Raw genomic sequence first — 17,151 nt, 5'->3', positions numbered from 1 at the left:
ACAAACGTGTTGTGAAAATAAACGTAACCTGTGTTCAGAAAACTTACAAGGATGAAGCCAGATGACGTCTTCGACAACCGCCGAAATTCCGACAAGTCAATGCCCCGTCATTTTCAAGATACAAATGCGATGAGAGAAAGCTGCGCAAAGAAATTCAGACCCTCGGTAGGCGAGCTATGGTATTAAGAACCATAATACGGCATATGTGAAAGACAACACACATACATACCGTAAACAACCTGCGTCGTCATCCAAGCAAAGATAACCAACGTTAGAGGTGATCAAAACTGAACACTAATCACCAAAGGGTGAGCAAGTAGCATTAACTCTGTCTCTCTGCTCTTTGAACAGAGGGAAAGCAAGATTCCAAGAGGAATGTAAGCAAAAACCTCCGCCAGTTTAATCTCAACTGCCTCCTTATTAATTCTGTATCAACAGCTGAAAGTGCACGTCAGAATCTTAATATTATATTCCACATGATGACCGGTACCAACGCACTGTTTTGCAATAGCAGATTTGCTCGGTTGTTGCATGTGTGTGCGACGCTTTGCTCATTACATCGGATCTCCACGGTCCGGATAGTCTGATCAATGTATGATATGCCGCAGCTGCAGGTGATACAGTAGACACCCCCTTACGCAAACCAAGATCATCCTTTACAGACCCTAAATGTGTCATAATATTTCAAGGTGGTCGGGAAACACATTTGACATACTTTTTCCACAGAAACGACAAATCCTGTTGGATAATGATGGAAGCTGAATAAATGAATCAAAATTTGTGCTACAGCCAGGACTTGAAGACGGGTCTCCTTGCTTACAAGGCAGGAATGCTGACCATTAAACTACTATTACAAGTCTCCGCTGTAGTACAAATTTTAGTTCATTTATTCATCTTCCATCATTATCGTAGATAAAGATGAAACTTAAATGTCTTGAGGAATATTTAATTGTAAAATCTATACGACGACTTGAGGCACAGGATTTCCACATTACATCCAACGCTCGGGTGTTATTCCAATGCCGGAGAGCCCAGGCAATAGAGAACATTTAGGGGGAAAATAAGCTGAAGGTATGAATTAAGATTTTGTGTTGGGGAGTGCACTGAAGTTGGGTAGTTCGTGCAGCGATATCGCACATAGTACTGTCGTGCTGTAATGGTCAGCATTTGTGCCTAGTAAGCAAGGAGACGCAGATTTCAGTCCCAGCGGTAACACAAATTTTAATTCATTTATTCGGCTTCCGTCATTCCTAGTAAGCAAGGGGAGCCAGATTCCAGTACCGGCGGTAGCACAAATTTTAATTCATTTATTCGGCTTCCATCATTATCGACGATAGATATGAGACTTAAATGTCTCGAGGAAAACGAAATCGTAATCCTGTTGGAAATGCTACACTACTGGCCATTAAAATTACTACACCAAGAAGAAATACAGAGGATAAACGGGTATTCATTGAACAAATATATTATACTAGAACTGACATGCGATTACATTTTCACGCAATTTGGGTGCATAGATCCTGAGAAATCAGTACCCAGAACAACCACCTCTGGCCGTAATAACGGCCTTGATACGCCTGGGCATTGAGTCAAACACAGCTTGGATGGCGTGTACAGGTACAGCTGCCCATGCATCTTCAACACGATACCACGGTTCATCAAGAGTAGTGACTGAGGTATTGTGACGAGCCAGTTACTCGGCCACCATTGACCAGACGTTTTCAATTGGTGAGAGATCTGGAGAATGTGCTGGCCAGGGCAGCAGTCGAATATTTTCTGTATCCAGGAAGGCCCGTACAGGACCTGCAACATGCTGTCGTGCATTACCCTGCTGGAATGTAACTCATCTGAAATGTAACGTCCACTGTTCAGAGTGCCGTCAATGTGAACAATAGGTGACCGAGACGTGTAACCAATGGAACCCCATACCATCACGCCGGGTGGTACGCCAGTATGGCGATAACGAATACACGCTTCCAGTGGGCGTTCACCGCGATGTCGCCAAACACCGATGCGACCATCATGATGCTGTAAACAGAACCTGGATTCATCCGAAAAAATGACGTTTTGCCATTCGTGCACCTAGTTCGTCGTTGAGTACACCATCGCAGTCGCTCGTGTCTGTTATGCAGCGTCAAGGTTAACTGCAGCCATGGTCTCCGAGCTGATAGTCCATGCTGCTGCAAACGTCGTCGAACTGTTCGTGCAGATGGTTGTTGTCTTGCAAACGTTCCCATCTGTTGATTCAGGGATCGAGACGTGGCTGCATGATCCGTTACAGCCATGCGGATAAGATGCCTGTCATGTCGACTGGTAGTGATACGAGGCCGTTGGGATCCAGCACGGCGTTCCGTATCACCCTCCTGAACCCACCGATTCCATATTCTGCTAACAGTCATTGGATCTCGACCAACGCGAGCAACAACGTCACGATACGATAAACCGCAATCGCGATAGGCTACAATCCGACCTTTATCAAAGTCGGAAACGTGATAGTACGCATTTCTCCTCCTTAAACGAGGCATCACAACAACGTTGCACCAGGCAACGCCGGTCAACTGCTGTTTGTGTATGAGAAATCGGTTGGAAACTTTCCTCATGTCAGCACGTTGTGGGTGTCGTCAGCGGCGCCAACCTTGTGTGAATGCTCTGAAAAGCTAATCATTTAACAGCATCTTCTTTCTGTCGGTTAAATTCCGCGTCTGTAGCACGTCATCTTCGTGGTGTAGCAATTTTAATGGCCAGTAGTGTATTTGCGTAAGGCAAAAAGGCTGTAGACTTAGTTGCCACCTCGCTGTTTTCATCGCTCTCTCGATTCACGATTGGCCAATAGCAAAATGTGCGTGTGATTTGTCTCTCACTATAATCAATCTGATGAAAGGTGATAGGTGGGCTAACTCCGCTGACAAATTTGCAGGGTCTGCGGTGACATGGACCTGTCGAGCCAAGGCACAAAGTAGCCGTTCACGCAGAGCCGGTTGGTTTCACATAACATAGCTGAAGCCGCTCGGCAGAAGTACATACTCGTCGGCGATGCATGGTATCCTAGACTGAATGTTCCAAACACTCTTCACATCTAATCTTAGCACTGTTATTGCCTGTAGATCAAAATAGAGGGTGCACAAACAGGCCTTTTTAACGACTTTCTGAGTTATTTGATATACTCAACAGTGCTACAAAGTAAAGGTGCAAATCTTACCGCCACCAGACAAAACTGTAAGTCGAGGTACGGGTGAGAAAAACACAGTTGAGGTATGGGTGAGAAAAACAAAACAAAAAAATTTTTCTGTTGACATCTAAATGTGTAATTAGTAACAAAATACAACCACTGATTCATGTTTAGTACATCTGAAAGAGAAGTTCGATGGATATTTCCCTGCACTACATATAGCCTAAACCAGTACGAGTGGATAAGAAATCCTTTCGCGTTTTCAAGTATGTCTGAACTTCAGGTTGTTAAAGAGTAGGAACTGGCAGACCTGAAGGACAACCACGCTTTAAAACTTAAGTGCCACGAATCAGATTTATGCAACGTCTGAATTTCTGTTCGTCAAGATAACCACTACCGGAGTAAAAGAGCACTCTTCATTTTGCTGGCGTTTTCTAAAACATATAAAACAGTAAAGTTTCAGAAAGTAAGACGTGAAAATGCATGTGAATTTCTCCTGTGTCCGAACTAATAAGAGCCACATTTGTCATACCCGTCAACCCCACGTGAGTGATAAAATTCATGATAGTTATTGAAAAGATTTATATCTCTGAAAAGGTGTTTAAAGTATAATTATACTGTACTTAGAATAGAAGTATAAAAATTTATATTTCTTTAAAATATCATTTGTTACAATGGAAACTATTTTATTAATATTAGTGAAATGGTGTCTCGTCAAATTGTATAAAGGTTGATTCAGCTGCTCCTAACTATGTCGTTTTATGCAACCCGTAATGTTATATCTGGCCTTCAAAAAACCACGTCCGAGATTTTTTTTATCCTCTCGAGGTACGCGCAAACTATTAGTCAAACAGAAAAAAATGGACAGGACGTTTTTGTAGAAAATTTAATGCAGTTAAATTTTGCATTGGAATACGTTTTCGCTGGAGGCCACGGTTTTCGAGTTGTTTAAGAAAAACTTACAAAAGTGACCTTCAAATGCACCCTCAACCCTTCCACACACAGCCCCACCGGTCAGGGTTTCTAGTATGTTACTCATGGCACTTCCACCTACCACTGTACAAAAATTTGCAACTGCACGAATTATTTCCCACATTCGACCTCCTTTGGTCTTCATTGACTGGCCTTGTAACGCCACCGACTTCTAGGAACACTTAAAAATTGTAAAATTCACGTTCGTGTAAATTTTACCTAACAATTTTATCAAGTTTAACAGCATAAAATAAACAATAACATCGTTGCATTCGACAGGTCTTCTGACTACGAAACTACTGTGCTTGCAAGGGTTACGTCATGATCGGATTGTCAACGTAATTGATTTTAGCGCAAAGTTTACAAAGGTCTTTCTCCTATCATTACCCTCAAGAGTACGTTTAAACTAATAACGTGAACGAAATAGCCGGCTATGCTATTGGCATAACAGCCCAATCAATAGAGACCAAAACAGGTCGAATATCGGGAATAGTTGGTGTAGCAGGAAATTCGTGTGCCACGAAAAACATATTAGAAATCCTAACTAATGAGGCATGAGTGTGTGGTGGAGGTGTGTTTGAAGGTTACTTTTGTAGGTCTTGGATAACTCGAAAATTATAAACTTTACCGAATTTCCTACAAAAAGGTCCTGTTCATTTTTTCTGTGGGACTAATAGCTAGAGTGTAGCGAGCAAAATTACACTGCGAGTTGCACGAAACGACTTCGGTAGGGGCAACTGAGTCACCGAGTGTATTAGAGAGGTGTCACCAACAGAAAAGGTAAGGAAATCTTTGGTCTAGACAAAGTATTACGAAGGTTATTCATTCACTGAAGAGCCAAAGAAACTGGTACAACTGCCTAATATTGTGTACGGGTCACGCGGGCGTGCAGAAGAGCCGCAATACGACGTGGCATGGACTCGACTAATGTCTGAAGTACTGCTGGAGGGAACTGACACCATCAGTGCGGCAGGGCTGTTAATAAATACGCAAGAGTACGAGGAGGTGGAGATCTTTTCTGACAAGGGAACATCCCCATCGCACCCCCCTCAGATTTAGTTATAAGTTGGCACAATGGATAGGCCTTGAAAAACTGAACACAGATCAATCGAGAAAACAGGAAGAAGTTCTGTGGAACTATGAAAAAATAAGCAAAATATACAAACTGGGTCGTCCATGCGGAAGATAGGCAATATTAAGGGCTAAGTGAGGTGAGGACCGCCGTGGTCCCGTGGTTAGCGTGAACAGCTGCGGAACGAGAGGTCCTTGGTTCAAATCTGCCCTCCACTGAAAATTTTGCTTTCTTTATTTTCGCAAAGTTATGATCTGTCCGTTCGTTCATTGACGTCTCTGTTCACTGTAATAAGTTTAGTGTCTGTGTTTTGCGACCGCACCGCAAAACCGTGTGATTAGTTGACGAAAGGACGTGCCTCTCCAATGGGAACCGAAAACATTTGATCGCAAGGTCATAGGTCAACCGATTCCTCCACAGGAAAACACGTCTGATATTTTGTATACGACACTGGTGACAGCACGTGCGTCACATGACAGGAATATGTTGTCGACCCACCAAACTAGTACACTTGGCGAATGGGTGAAAAGTTTCTTCTACGTTGCCCGATTTAGGTTTTCTTGTGGATGTAATAATCACTCCAAAAAAAGTGATGAAAACATAAGAGTTTCTCACATAAACTGAAAATAAAAAGTTAAAATTTTCGGTCGAGGGAAGATTAGAACCAAGGACCTCTCGGTCCGCAGCTGTTCACGCTAACCACGGGAGCACGGAGCTCCTCACCTCATATTGCCCTTAACATTGCTTATCTTACGCATGGACGACCCAGTTTGTATATTTTGCTTATTTTTCCATAGTTCCACACAACTTCTTCCTGTTTTCTCGATTGATCTGTGTTCAGTTTTTCAAGGCTTATACATTGTGCCAACTGATAACTAAATCTGAGGGGGGTGCGATGGGGATGTTCCCTTGTGAGCAACACGTTTCAAGGTGTCCCAGATAATGTTTATGTCTAGGGATTTTGGTGGCTAGAGGAAGTGTTTAAGCTCAGAAGAGTGTTCCTGGAGCCACTCTAGCAATTCTGGACGTATGCGGTCTCGCATTATCCTGCTGGAATTGTCCAGGTCCGTCGGGAATCAACAATGGACATGAATGGATGCGGGTGATCAGACACGATGCTTACGTACGTGTCACCCGTCAGCGTCGTATCTAGACGTATCAGAGGTCCCATATCACTCTAACTGCACACGCCCCACGCCGTTACAATGCTTCCACCAGCTTGAACAGTCCTCTGCTGACATGCAGGGTCCATGGATTCATGAAGTTGTCTCCATACCCAACATGTCCATCTGCTCGAAACAATTTGAAACGAGACTCGTGAGACCAGGCAACATGTTTCCAGTCATCAACAGTCCAATGTCGGTGTTGACGGACCTAGGCGAGGCGTAAAGCTTTGTTTCGTGCAGTCATCAAGGATACACGAGTGGGCCTTCGGCTCCGAAAGCCCATATCGATGATGTTTCGTTGAATGGTTCGCACGGTGACACTTGTTGATGGCCGAGCACTGAAATCCGCAGCAATTTGCGGAACGGTTGCGCTTCTGTCACTCTGAACGATTATCTTCAGTCGTCGTTGATCCTGTTCTTGCAGGATCTTTTTCCGACCGCAGCGGTGTTAGGGAGCCGATGTTTTACCAGCTTCCTGATATTCACGGTACACTCGTGAAATGGTCGTACGGGAAAATCCCCACTTATCGCTACCTCGGAGATGCGCCGACTATAACACCACGTTCAAACTCATTTAAATCCTGATGACCTGCCATTGTAGCAGCAGTAACCGTGCTAATAACTGCGCCAGACACTTGTTTTAAATAAGCTTTTGTAATGTCTCTTGCAGCGGTCTCTCCGCGATATTTTCAGAAATTTTATAAATTATATAACTCAGTACATATCTCGAAATATCTCTTCTTATTTTACTGATTCCTAAACTTTAATATACGATGATTATCAATGCAAAGTAGTTTCAAGCCCTATTATTCCTTGGAACGTGCATTTACTCCATGGAATAGCTTCTCTGCTATCTATGTCTTCTCTTATGAAAAGAATGATTCAGATCTTGCCGATTAGCCGTGAAAGAACGAAGATGTATATGTAGGTATTGTTGAGCTAGTCGCTATCTTGATGAGATTCTGTATGAGAAGGAATTTAGTACATGAACTAAACTAAAGTAAGTGTGTTCGCGTATTATTTAACTGATTATTATTGACAGTGTCTGCTTACTAGCTGTGTTGCACGGGATCAGTGGGGAACGTCTGATTTACACTGGACGAACCTGCCGTTTTGTACGCTCAAGATATCCAGTTTATTACTTTCAATAAATGGGCTAACACGGTCTTACCAGCAGATCTCCGGTCTTCCCCATGTGATCACCGAAAGTTAATAATTATTACAAATGTTTTCAGGAGATCGACTGACAATTTTCGTCGCACCGAGACTTCTAAATTGCTTCACTGCCTTATGGAATTTAAGTTAAGCTCAATTTAATCAGGATAGAACAGTATTGAACTGTGCGAATGTGATAAGCCTGCTTTGTGAATGAAAATTCCCTTAAGATACGCATGTTTTTTACTATCCTGATCAGTGAAGCTAAATCAGGCCGGTGTGAGAGAGGTATTTAAATTTCAGATCCCACAAAAAATATTAAACGTTGCCAACCGCAGCGCCGTATTCTGCCCGTTTACATATCTCTGTATTTGAATACGCATGCCTGTATCAGTATCTTTGGCGCTTCAGTGTAGTTCGCATAATACGACGTCGGTGAGTCAGTTGTCACCCTGTGTATTAGAAAGGTGTCACCACGAGAAAAGGTATGGAAATCTCTGATCTAGACAAAGTATTACGAAAGTTTTTGAGACATCCTTTTTAATGTTTTAATTAATTAATAGTAATATCTCACAATATCTATTATGTCACTCCGAATAAGGGGTGTTTCTGACATCCATATATCGCTAGTCTAGTTGGGGGATAATTTATAAAAGAGAAACAGAATACCAGCACTTGAAACAAACTAAAAAGGCGTTTAAGCTGTAAATAAGTAGAACTATAGCTGTGGAGAACTACAGTTTTATATGGTGTCCGAAAGTGGAACTTATTATTACGTATGATTTCAGTTATGACGAACAACTCAGCTTTCATCTGCAGTAGTCGATTTGTAATCGATAGACTGGTAATAATCGAACTAGGATTTGTAAAAGAGCGGCAAGTTGAGTGTGGCTGTGTGTACGCACCATGGCTTTATCGATGACGATGGCAGTCTCGATGTATTTGGTGGCTTCGCGCACGTCGCGCCTGTACCGCCCCCCGGAGGCGGAGGAGGCGGGCCCGGAGGCGGCGGAGGCGGGACCCGCCCCCACGTGCTTGGGCCGGCGGTGCTTCATGCTCCACTCGAGGTTGCCCTGGTTGCCACACCCCTTGGTCGTCTTGGTGCGAGCTTCGAAGATCACGTGAGGATGTTTCTGCTAAAGGAAGGCCGAGAGGCATGCATATGAAGTTATGGCGGCGGTGTGCGCGCAGCTGCAAACAAAATACATTTTACAGTCTCGGTAAATAACAAGTTGTGCGCCAGGCAATATATAAGCAGCTGTGCGCGTCTGCGGGTCTGCATGGCTTAACGCCTGACAGCAAGAGTGAGAGGGGCGATCAATAAGTAATGCAATACTTTTTTTTCTCGGCCAGTTTTGGTTGAAAAACTACTTAATTTGTTGTAGGACATCGTGGAATATTCTCGCTCCAGCCTTTATAGTTTCATGATGTTCCGATCGTTGGCGGCGCTTGGTGTTGTCTTCAATACGGCGCCAGTAAGGGAGACGCGTTCCGAGCTTTCATTGAGTTTCTTTTGGCGGAAAACCAGAGCATCGCAGATATTCATAGGCGCTTGCAGAATGTCTGAGGAGAGCTGGCAAAGCTTCACACAAGTCTGAACACCCGACAGGAACTCACAAAGCCTCACTGGACTGTTCTTTGTCATCCACCCTGCGGCCCGGATCTCTAACCTTCCGACTTCCATCCCAATGAATGACACACTCCGTGGAAAGTAGTATGTGAATGATAGGGAGGTTACTGATGTAACAGGATGTTGGCTCTGACGCCCACCAGTAGAGCGGTACCATTGGGCATATAGTCCCTCCCAGTAAGGTGAAAAAAATGGTTCAAATGGCTCTGAGCACTATGGGACTCAACATCTTAGGTCATAAGTCCCCTAGAACTTAGAACTACTTAAACCTAACTAACCTAAGGACATCACACACACCCATGCCCGAGGCAGGATTCGAACCTGCGACCGTAGCAGTCCCGCGGTTCCGGACTGCAGCGCCAGAACCGCTAGACCCCAGTAAGGTGACGTGAGGTCGTCGCACTGACGGAGATTATGTTAAAAAACGGGGTTTGGTAGCCAAAAGAATGGGGAATAATATGATGAATCCTGAATAAAACCAACCTACACTACTGGCCATTAAAATTGCTACACCAAGAAGAAATGCAGATGATGAACGGGTATTCATTGGACAAATATATTATACTAGAACTGACATGTGATTACATTTTCACGCAATTTGGGTGCATAGATCCTGAGAAATCAGTACCCATAACAACCACCTCTGGCCGTAATAACGGCCTTGATACGCCTGGGCATTGAGTCAAGCAGAGCTTCCATGGAGTATACAGGTAAAGCTGCCCATGAAGCTTCAACACGATACCACAGTTCATCAAGAGTAGTGACTGGGGTATTGTGACGAGCCAGTTGCTCGACCACCATTGACCAGACGTTTTCAATTGGTGAGTGATTTGGAGAATGTGCTGGCTAGGGCAGCAGTGGAACATTTTCTGTATCCAGAAAGGCCCGTACAGGACTGCAACATGCAGTCGTGCATTATCCTGCTGAAATGTAGGGTTTCGCAGGGATCGAATGAAGGGTAGAGCCACGGGTCGTAACATATCTGAAATGCAACGTCCACTGTTCAAAGTGCCGTCAATGCGAACAACAGGTGACCGAGATGTGTAACCAATGGCATCCCATGCCATCAAGCCGGATGATACGCCACTATGGCGATGACGAATACACGCTTCCAATGTGCGTTCACCGCGATGTCGCCAAACACGAATGCGACCATCATGATGCTGTAAACAGAACCTGGATTCATCCGAGAAAATGACGTTTTGCCATTCGTGCACCCATGTTCGTCGTTGAGTACACCATCACAGGCGCTCCTGTCTGTGATGCAGCGTCAAGGGTAACCGCAGCCATGGTCTCCGAGCTGATAGTCCACGCTGCAGTAAACGTCGTCGAACTGTTCGTGCAGATGGTTGTTGTCCTGCAAACGTCCCCATCTGTTGACTCCGTTACAACCATGCGGATAAGATGCCTGTCATCTCGACTGCTAGTGATACGAGGCCGTTGGGATCCAGCACGGCGTTCCGTATTACCCTCCTGAACCCACCGATTCCATATTCTGCTAACAATCATTGGATCTCGACCAACACGAGCAGCAATGTCGCGATACGATAAACCGCAATCGCGATAGGCTACGATCCGACCTTTATCAAAGTCGGAAACGTGATGGTACGCATTTCTCCTCTTTACACGAGGCATCACAACAACATTTCACCAGGCAAAGCCGTCAACTGCTATTTGTGCATAAGAAATCGGTTGGAAACTTTCCTCATGTCAGCACGTTGTAGGTGTCGCTACCGGCGCCGACCTTGTGTAAATGCTCTGAAAAGCTAATCATTGCAAATCACAGCATCTTCTCCCTGTCGGTTAAATTTCGCGTCTGTAGCACGTCATCTTCGTGGTGTAGCAGTTTTAATGGCCAGTAGTGTATTTTCAGAAAAAAGTGTTACATTGGTTACTTAACGTCCTTAGTCATGAAACGTAAGTTTATCCATACCTACAGATAGACAGACTAAGTGACCACTAGAAAAAAATATCTGATGTGTCGATAGGAATTTATAAATAGCCATTTAACTTTGACAGTCATTTACTCAGTTTGCTTCAGCAAGCACTTATACCACTCGTACTCTCAACACGTCAAATGTGGAAGAGTTTAAATCGTCCAATAGGAAGCTGAGATCTTGGACTGATAAACTTGCAGCGCTCCAGGTGGCCTGGCAGCGAACTAAGGTCGTATTAGGCGGAGTCCCTGTATGAGTTTCACGCCAGTGGCCGGTACTGCAGCCGCGGCAGGTGAGAAGTCACGCACGTGGCGCTCGCTAATTGGCGCGCTTTTTACCGCTCGCAGCGCCGCACCGCTCTGCGGATTAAATGAACGTGTCAGTTCTGGCAGGTCCGACACCTGAAGCGTGCGTGTGCTGACGCGTTACTGCATCCGGGCTGGCGATGAGCTACGCTCTGTGGCCGACGCAAAGCTGTGGGGCTGGTTATCAGTGCTAATAACCCGAAAACGAGCGCGGCAGCGAGGAAAAAAATGAGAAACACGTCGGCAGCCGATTTTGTTTGAGGCTGGTTTGTTTACGCACGCAGCGAATTGTCACGCGCGACAGGTGCTTTTATTTTCATCTCCTACGCCTCTGTAATTGCGTTATGCCCCAAACTGGACGTGAAAACAACGGAAAAATTTATACAAAACACTTAAATTTCAAAGGTTCGTCATGAAGTGTGTCAGTAACGTAAACGTACCTAATCTACGCTGATGTGCAAAATTAAAGGATGATGTAGATAAAGTAACATATTAACTACTCAGTGGAACTGAATGAAGTACGGGAGAATTTTGCCAGAGATCAACCAGTAGCGCACATAATACTGGACTATTTAAATGTATGGCTATATCCTGTACCAATATTTACAAAAGATATAGGTATTATCGACCGTAAGTATCGATGTTACGATTTATCGGTCGATATTTTCAAAATTTACAGGAATTAAAAAAAATGATCGTAGTCTCATAAATGATTAACAAAAATGGTTCAAATGGCTCTGAGCACTATGGGACTTTAACTGCTGAGGTCATCAGTCCCTCTAGAACTTAGAACTACTTAAACCTAACTAACCTAAGGACATCACACACATCCATGCCCGAGGCAGGATTCGAACCTGCGACCGTAGCGGTCGCGCGGTTCCAGACTGAAGCGCCTTTAACCGCGTGGCCACACTGGCCGGCAAATGATTAACAAACATTTAAAAATTGACAAATACTTTAGTTATACCCAACATTAACCAATAGCCGGCCGTGGTAGCTGAACGGTTCTAGGCGCTTCAGTCTGGAACCGTGCGACCGCTACGGTCGCAGGTTCGAATCCTGCCTCGAGCATGGATGTGTGTGATTTCCTTAGGTTAGTTAGGTTTAAGTAGTTCTAAGTTCTAGGGGACTGATGACCTCCGCTGTTAAGTCCCATAGTGCTCAGAGCCATTAGCCATTAACCAATAAAACACACAATGTATTATAAAATTAATTATTTAGACAAAAACTAATTAATGAAAGCGATAATCATGGCTGACAGACATTAACAGAACTCTTTATTTAATATGTTTTCCAATCAGCCTACTACTGTTTTCTGTCACATGTCGTACAAATTTACTATGGAAGTCACTCTTCCGGGCGGAACAGAACAGACGTGACATATTAAGCGGTTTTGAGCAATTTCTGCCAAAACAGGTGTGAAATGACGACTATCAGTCCAGAACTTTACAGGATCACAGTTCCGTCCTGAACGTGGTTGATCGAGGTGACGTTCTAGCTCATTTGGCAGAGAATCAGAGCTTGGAATTTCTTTTGCGATTGATCTTTCGGTCAACAGTTTTTCATGCCGTGGCAAAATTGAAGGCTTGTTAGAGTTTTCTTGTCTTACATCTGAGCTCTCTGTTCAAGTGACAACTGACCCATCCGCCTATGCTCGGAACGAATGTCCTTAGTTATTTCCACTATTAGAGCTGACACTGCAATGAGAAAATCAAAGTGAATGAATATGCAGTATATATTCGTGTTCAAATCTTGTACTCAACTATGAAATTAAATTAAGTCCACTGTAAGACGTATACTGTTAGACTGCAAAGATTGGTAATAGTTGGAATGGGCAAGAAATACGCTGATGAGAAATGCAGTGCCAATGAATGAAGAAAACACTAATAAAATATCACATTCGATATTTAATATTAAATACTGATTAACCGACACATCGATAATTAAGTGATCGACGAAATATACAGATATCATTTTGTAGAAATATGGATATTTTGATGCATCGATAACTCTCGCCCATCCCTAAGCTGGACATCAAATGACGAGAGGTCGGCGTGACTATAGCGTCAAATGAGGCAGTTCAAGGAACAGAAACAGACAGTGTACGCGTCCTGACTAATACGACACTGGCAAATACCATCTCGTGCAGTGTGTCTATTATTTCCGTTGCTCTCTTCGATAATACTGTCATCATGTTCCTCATCTTGTCTTCTGGACGAGGAATCACCCGTACCAGAATTACATCCTGAAACGCGTCAATCAGTGGCGGTTCTTAAGGTCGACGTAGCAGTACGTGAGGTAATACAGATACAGAATGAAGGAACCCTCACAACTATGCCACAATTCTTTCCACAATATACTTGCGCAGCCTGTTTGACCCTGCAGAGGCGTCAAAACTCATGACCCACACTTCTCTACGTTTGCTTTCGTGTGTGCGTCATGTGGTACATTTTTTATTCAATTGAAGCTTTGTCCCTTCTCATACCGATACCACAAGGGCAAAAACTACGATTTTCCACTACTATAATATCTGCACCTCAGAACATTTGATGCAAAAGTACTTAAGACGAAATCAAATCGACGGTAAAATTGCTTTGAACTTCCGTGAAGTCTGAACAGTATTAGGTTGACACATAAGTTAGTAACGTTTGGGTTTTGCATGTTGATATTCAGGTTGCTTTGGATTTATTTATCGATTGTCATTTTTTATTTTTTAGTTCACTGTTGCTAATGGAATTAACATATCATCATTATGTCATTTGTAGATAGCGAGTGGAGCTGTGGACACTAGAAAATGGAGTGCCAAGTGGAAAATCGGAACATTCCCGACTTATTCTTCTGATTGAGTTCAATAGAGGGGTCACAGGAGAAGAGGCAGCCAGAAACGTTTGCCACTGAACAGAGCAAGACAAGAAAATGTTTTTCTCGTTTTGAGGAGGATCGTTTTGACATTAGTGACTCTCCACGTTCAGGAAGGCCTTCGCGGTTTGATGAAGATTGTTTAAATGCATGAATCCAGTATGATCCACATCATTGTAGTCGAGAACTGGCAAATGTGATGAACCGTTATCGTTCCATTAGAGTGCGACATTTGCATGCAATGAGGAACGTACGACGATTGGGCGTGAGGGTACCGCACAAAGTCAAAATCACAAAAATTTGCGGATGGCCGTAAGTGCATCTCTGCTTGCTCGTCATCAATTGGTTTGTGAACAACACCGTTCACTCCTACCATATATCGTTAGTGGTGACGAGAAATGGTATCTTTCTGCTAAAGGAAAGGAATGGTTGAGACCAAACAAAGCAGCAACTACTTGTACAAAGACTCGCGCCCGTCCACGAAAGGTAATATTATTCATCTGGTGGAACAGTGACGGTTTGGTGTACTACGAATTGCTTCCCCGAGGTGTAGCCATCACCCCTGACATTTCTTGTCGATAACTGAGACGACTTGCAGATGCAGTCCAAGAACAACGACTAGGAAGACTGCGTGAAGTGATTTTACTTTACGATAACCTCCGCCCGCATTCTGCTAGACTGACATAAAACACTATACAGGGGTTGTCAAGTCATTCTGCACCCACCTTATTCAGCTGATCTAGCGACCTCAGATTTTGAGCTTTTACGCTATTTCTCGAACAACCTTCAAGACACTTCCTTTCCGGATGATAATACGCTCCGAAAATGGATCGACGCGTTCTTCGCCCCAAAACCAGGATATTTGTAAAGTCGCGGAATCGGAAATTGCCTCAGCGTTGGCAAACAGTTATCAATAGTGAAGGAGAATGTACACTGAAGGGCCAAAGGAACTGGTAATACAGAGATATGAAACGAGCAAAATACGGCGCTACGATGGGCAACGTCTACATAAGACAAGTGTCTGGCGCAGTTGTTAGATCGATTACTGCTGCTACAATGGCAGGTCATTAAAATGTGAGTTTGAACGTGGTGTTATAGTCGGCGTACGAGCGATAGGACACAGCATCTCCAACGTAGCGATGAAGTGGGGATTTTCCAGTACGACCATTTTACGAGTGTACCGTGGATATCAGGAATCCGAGAAAACACCAAATCAGGGACATCGTTGCGCCGGGAAAAAGATTCTTCAAGAAAGGGACCAAAGACGACTGAAGAGATTCGTTCAACGTGACAGAAGTGCAGCCCTTCCGCAAATTGCTGCAGATTTCAATGCTGGGCCATCAACAAGTGTCAGCGTGCGAACCATTGAACGAAGTACCATCGATATGGGCTTTCGGAGCTGAAGGCACATTCGTGTACATGATTGAACGACACAAAGCTTTACGACTAGCCTGGGCCCGTCAACACCGACATTGGACTGTTGATGGCTGGAAACATGTTGCCTGGTCGGACGAGTCTCTTTTCAAATTGTATCGAACGGGTATGGAGACAACCTCATGAATCCATGGACCATGCATGTCAGCAGAGGACTGTTCAAGCTGGCGGAGGCTCTGGAATGGTGTGGGACACGTGCAGTTGGAGTGGTGTGGAACCCCTGATACGTCTAGATACGACTGTGACAGGTGAAACGTACGTAAATATCCTGTCTGATCACCTGTATCCATTCATGTCCACTGCACTGCAACAGGCTTGGGCAATTCCAGTAGGACAGTACGATACTCCACACATCCAGAATTGCTACACAGTGGCTCCAGGAACACTTTCCTGAGTTCAAACACTTCCTCTGTCCAACAAACTTTCCAGACATGAACATTATAGAACATATCTGGGATGCCTTGCAACGTGGGGTTGAGAAGAGATCTCCACCGCCATGTACTCTTACGGATTTATGGCCAGCCCTGCAGGATTCATGGTGTCTGTTCCCTCCAGCACTACTTCAGACATTAGCCGGGTGCATGCCACTTCGTTTTGCGGCACTTCTGCGTGCTCGATACTCGGCAGGTTTACCAGTTTCTTTGGCTCTTCAGTGTATTATTGATAACTAAATTTTCTGTTATGTGTGTCTGTGGTGTTTATTAAACTTGTGAAAAAACGCTACGAGCTTATGCACCAATCTAATATCTCTGTCAAGCGCGGAACTACGTGAGTTTTTAGAAGGATGTGGCAGTGTCTCGCTATTCTATAGAGAGAGAGGGATGGGTGGGCAGGGGAATGGAGGGGTGGGGGGACGTAATACGCTTGACAGAATACCCCTGGACAGTGGGAGCGTACATTTGCATACTTGGGTGAACGCGATGAATCTCGTTACCAGTGGGATGGGAGGAGACAGAGGAGGCCTGTGGGAGGCAGCGAGAGCGGAACTGGGGCGGGAGTCGGCAGAGCGGAGGTAACGGGGTTAAAACTCGGATCCGCGTCCGGCGCGCCTGACGCTAACTCGATAACGCGCCACGCGGTACACACGTCGTTAGCGACACCCACTTGCCCGAGGCCCTGCTCTCCGACGCTACTAACATCCACTCCGTGCACACTACATTGCTCATTTCAGAAAATACACTCACTTCCTCACACGAAAAAATATCGATAACGCCGGAAAATCATAAAAGGAACAAAAAAATGGCACTGAGCACTATGGGGCTTAACTTCAGAGGTCACCAGTCCCCTAGAACTTGTTGTTGTTGTTGTGGTCTTCAGTCCTGAGACTGGTTTGATCCAGCTCTCCATGCTACCCTATCCTGTGCAAGCGTCTTCATCTCCCAGTACTTACTGCAACCCACATCCTTCTGAATCTGCTTAGTGTATTCACCTCTTGGTCTCCCTCTACGATTT

General features: G+C 44.4%; 1 protein-coding gene across 1 annotated transcript in view; it reads right to left on the bottom strand.

The window, feature by feature from the left end:
* The window catches only part of LOC126176584 (disintegrin and metalloproteinase domain-containing protein 22), a 1,067,821-nt gene that overhangs the window by 214,512 nt on the left and 836,158 nt on the right, over nucleotides 1-17,151 (bottom strand). Inside the window, exon 8 of the mRNA XM_049923744.1 lies at nucleotides 8,440-8,670. Within this exon, the coding sequence (XP_049779701.1) occupies nucleotides 8,440-8,670 (231 nt within the window). The remainder of the gene's footprint in view (nucleotides 1-8,439; nucleotides 8,671-17,151) is intronic.

The sequence above is a fragment of the Schistocerca cancellata genome, chromosome 3, assembly GCF_023864275.1.
Source record: "Schistocerca cancellata isolate TAMUIC-IGC-003103 chromosome 3, iqSchCanc2.1, whole genome shotgun sequence".
Lineage (NCBI taxonomy): Eukaryota > Metazoa > Arthropoda > Insecta > Orthoptera > Acrididae > Schistocerca > Schistocerca cancellata.
Note: the sequence above shows the minus strand (reverse complement) of the source record. Positions and strands in the feature narration are given on the sequence as shown.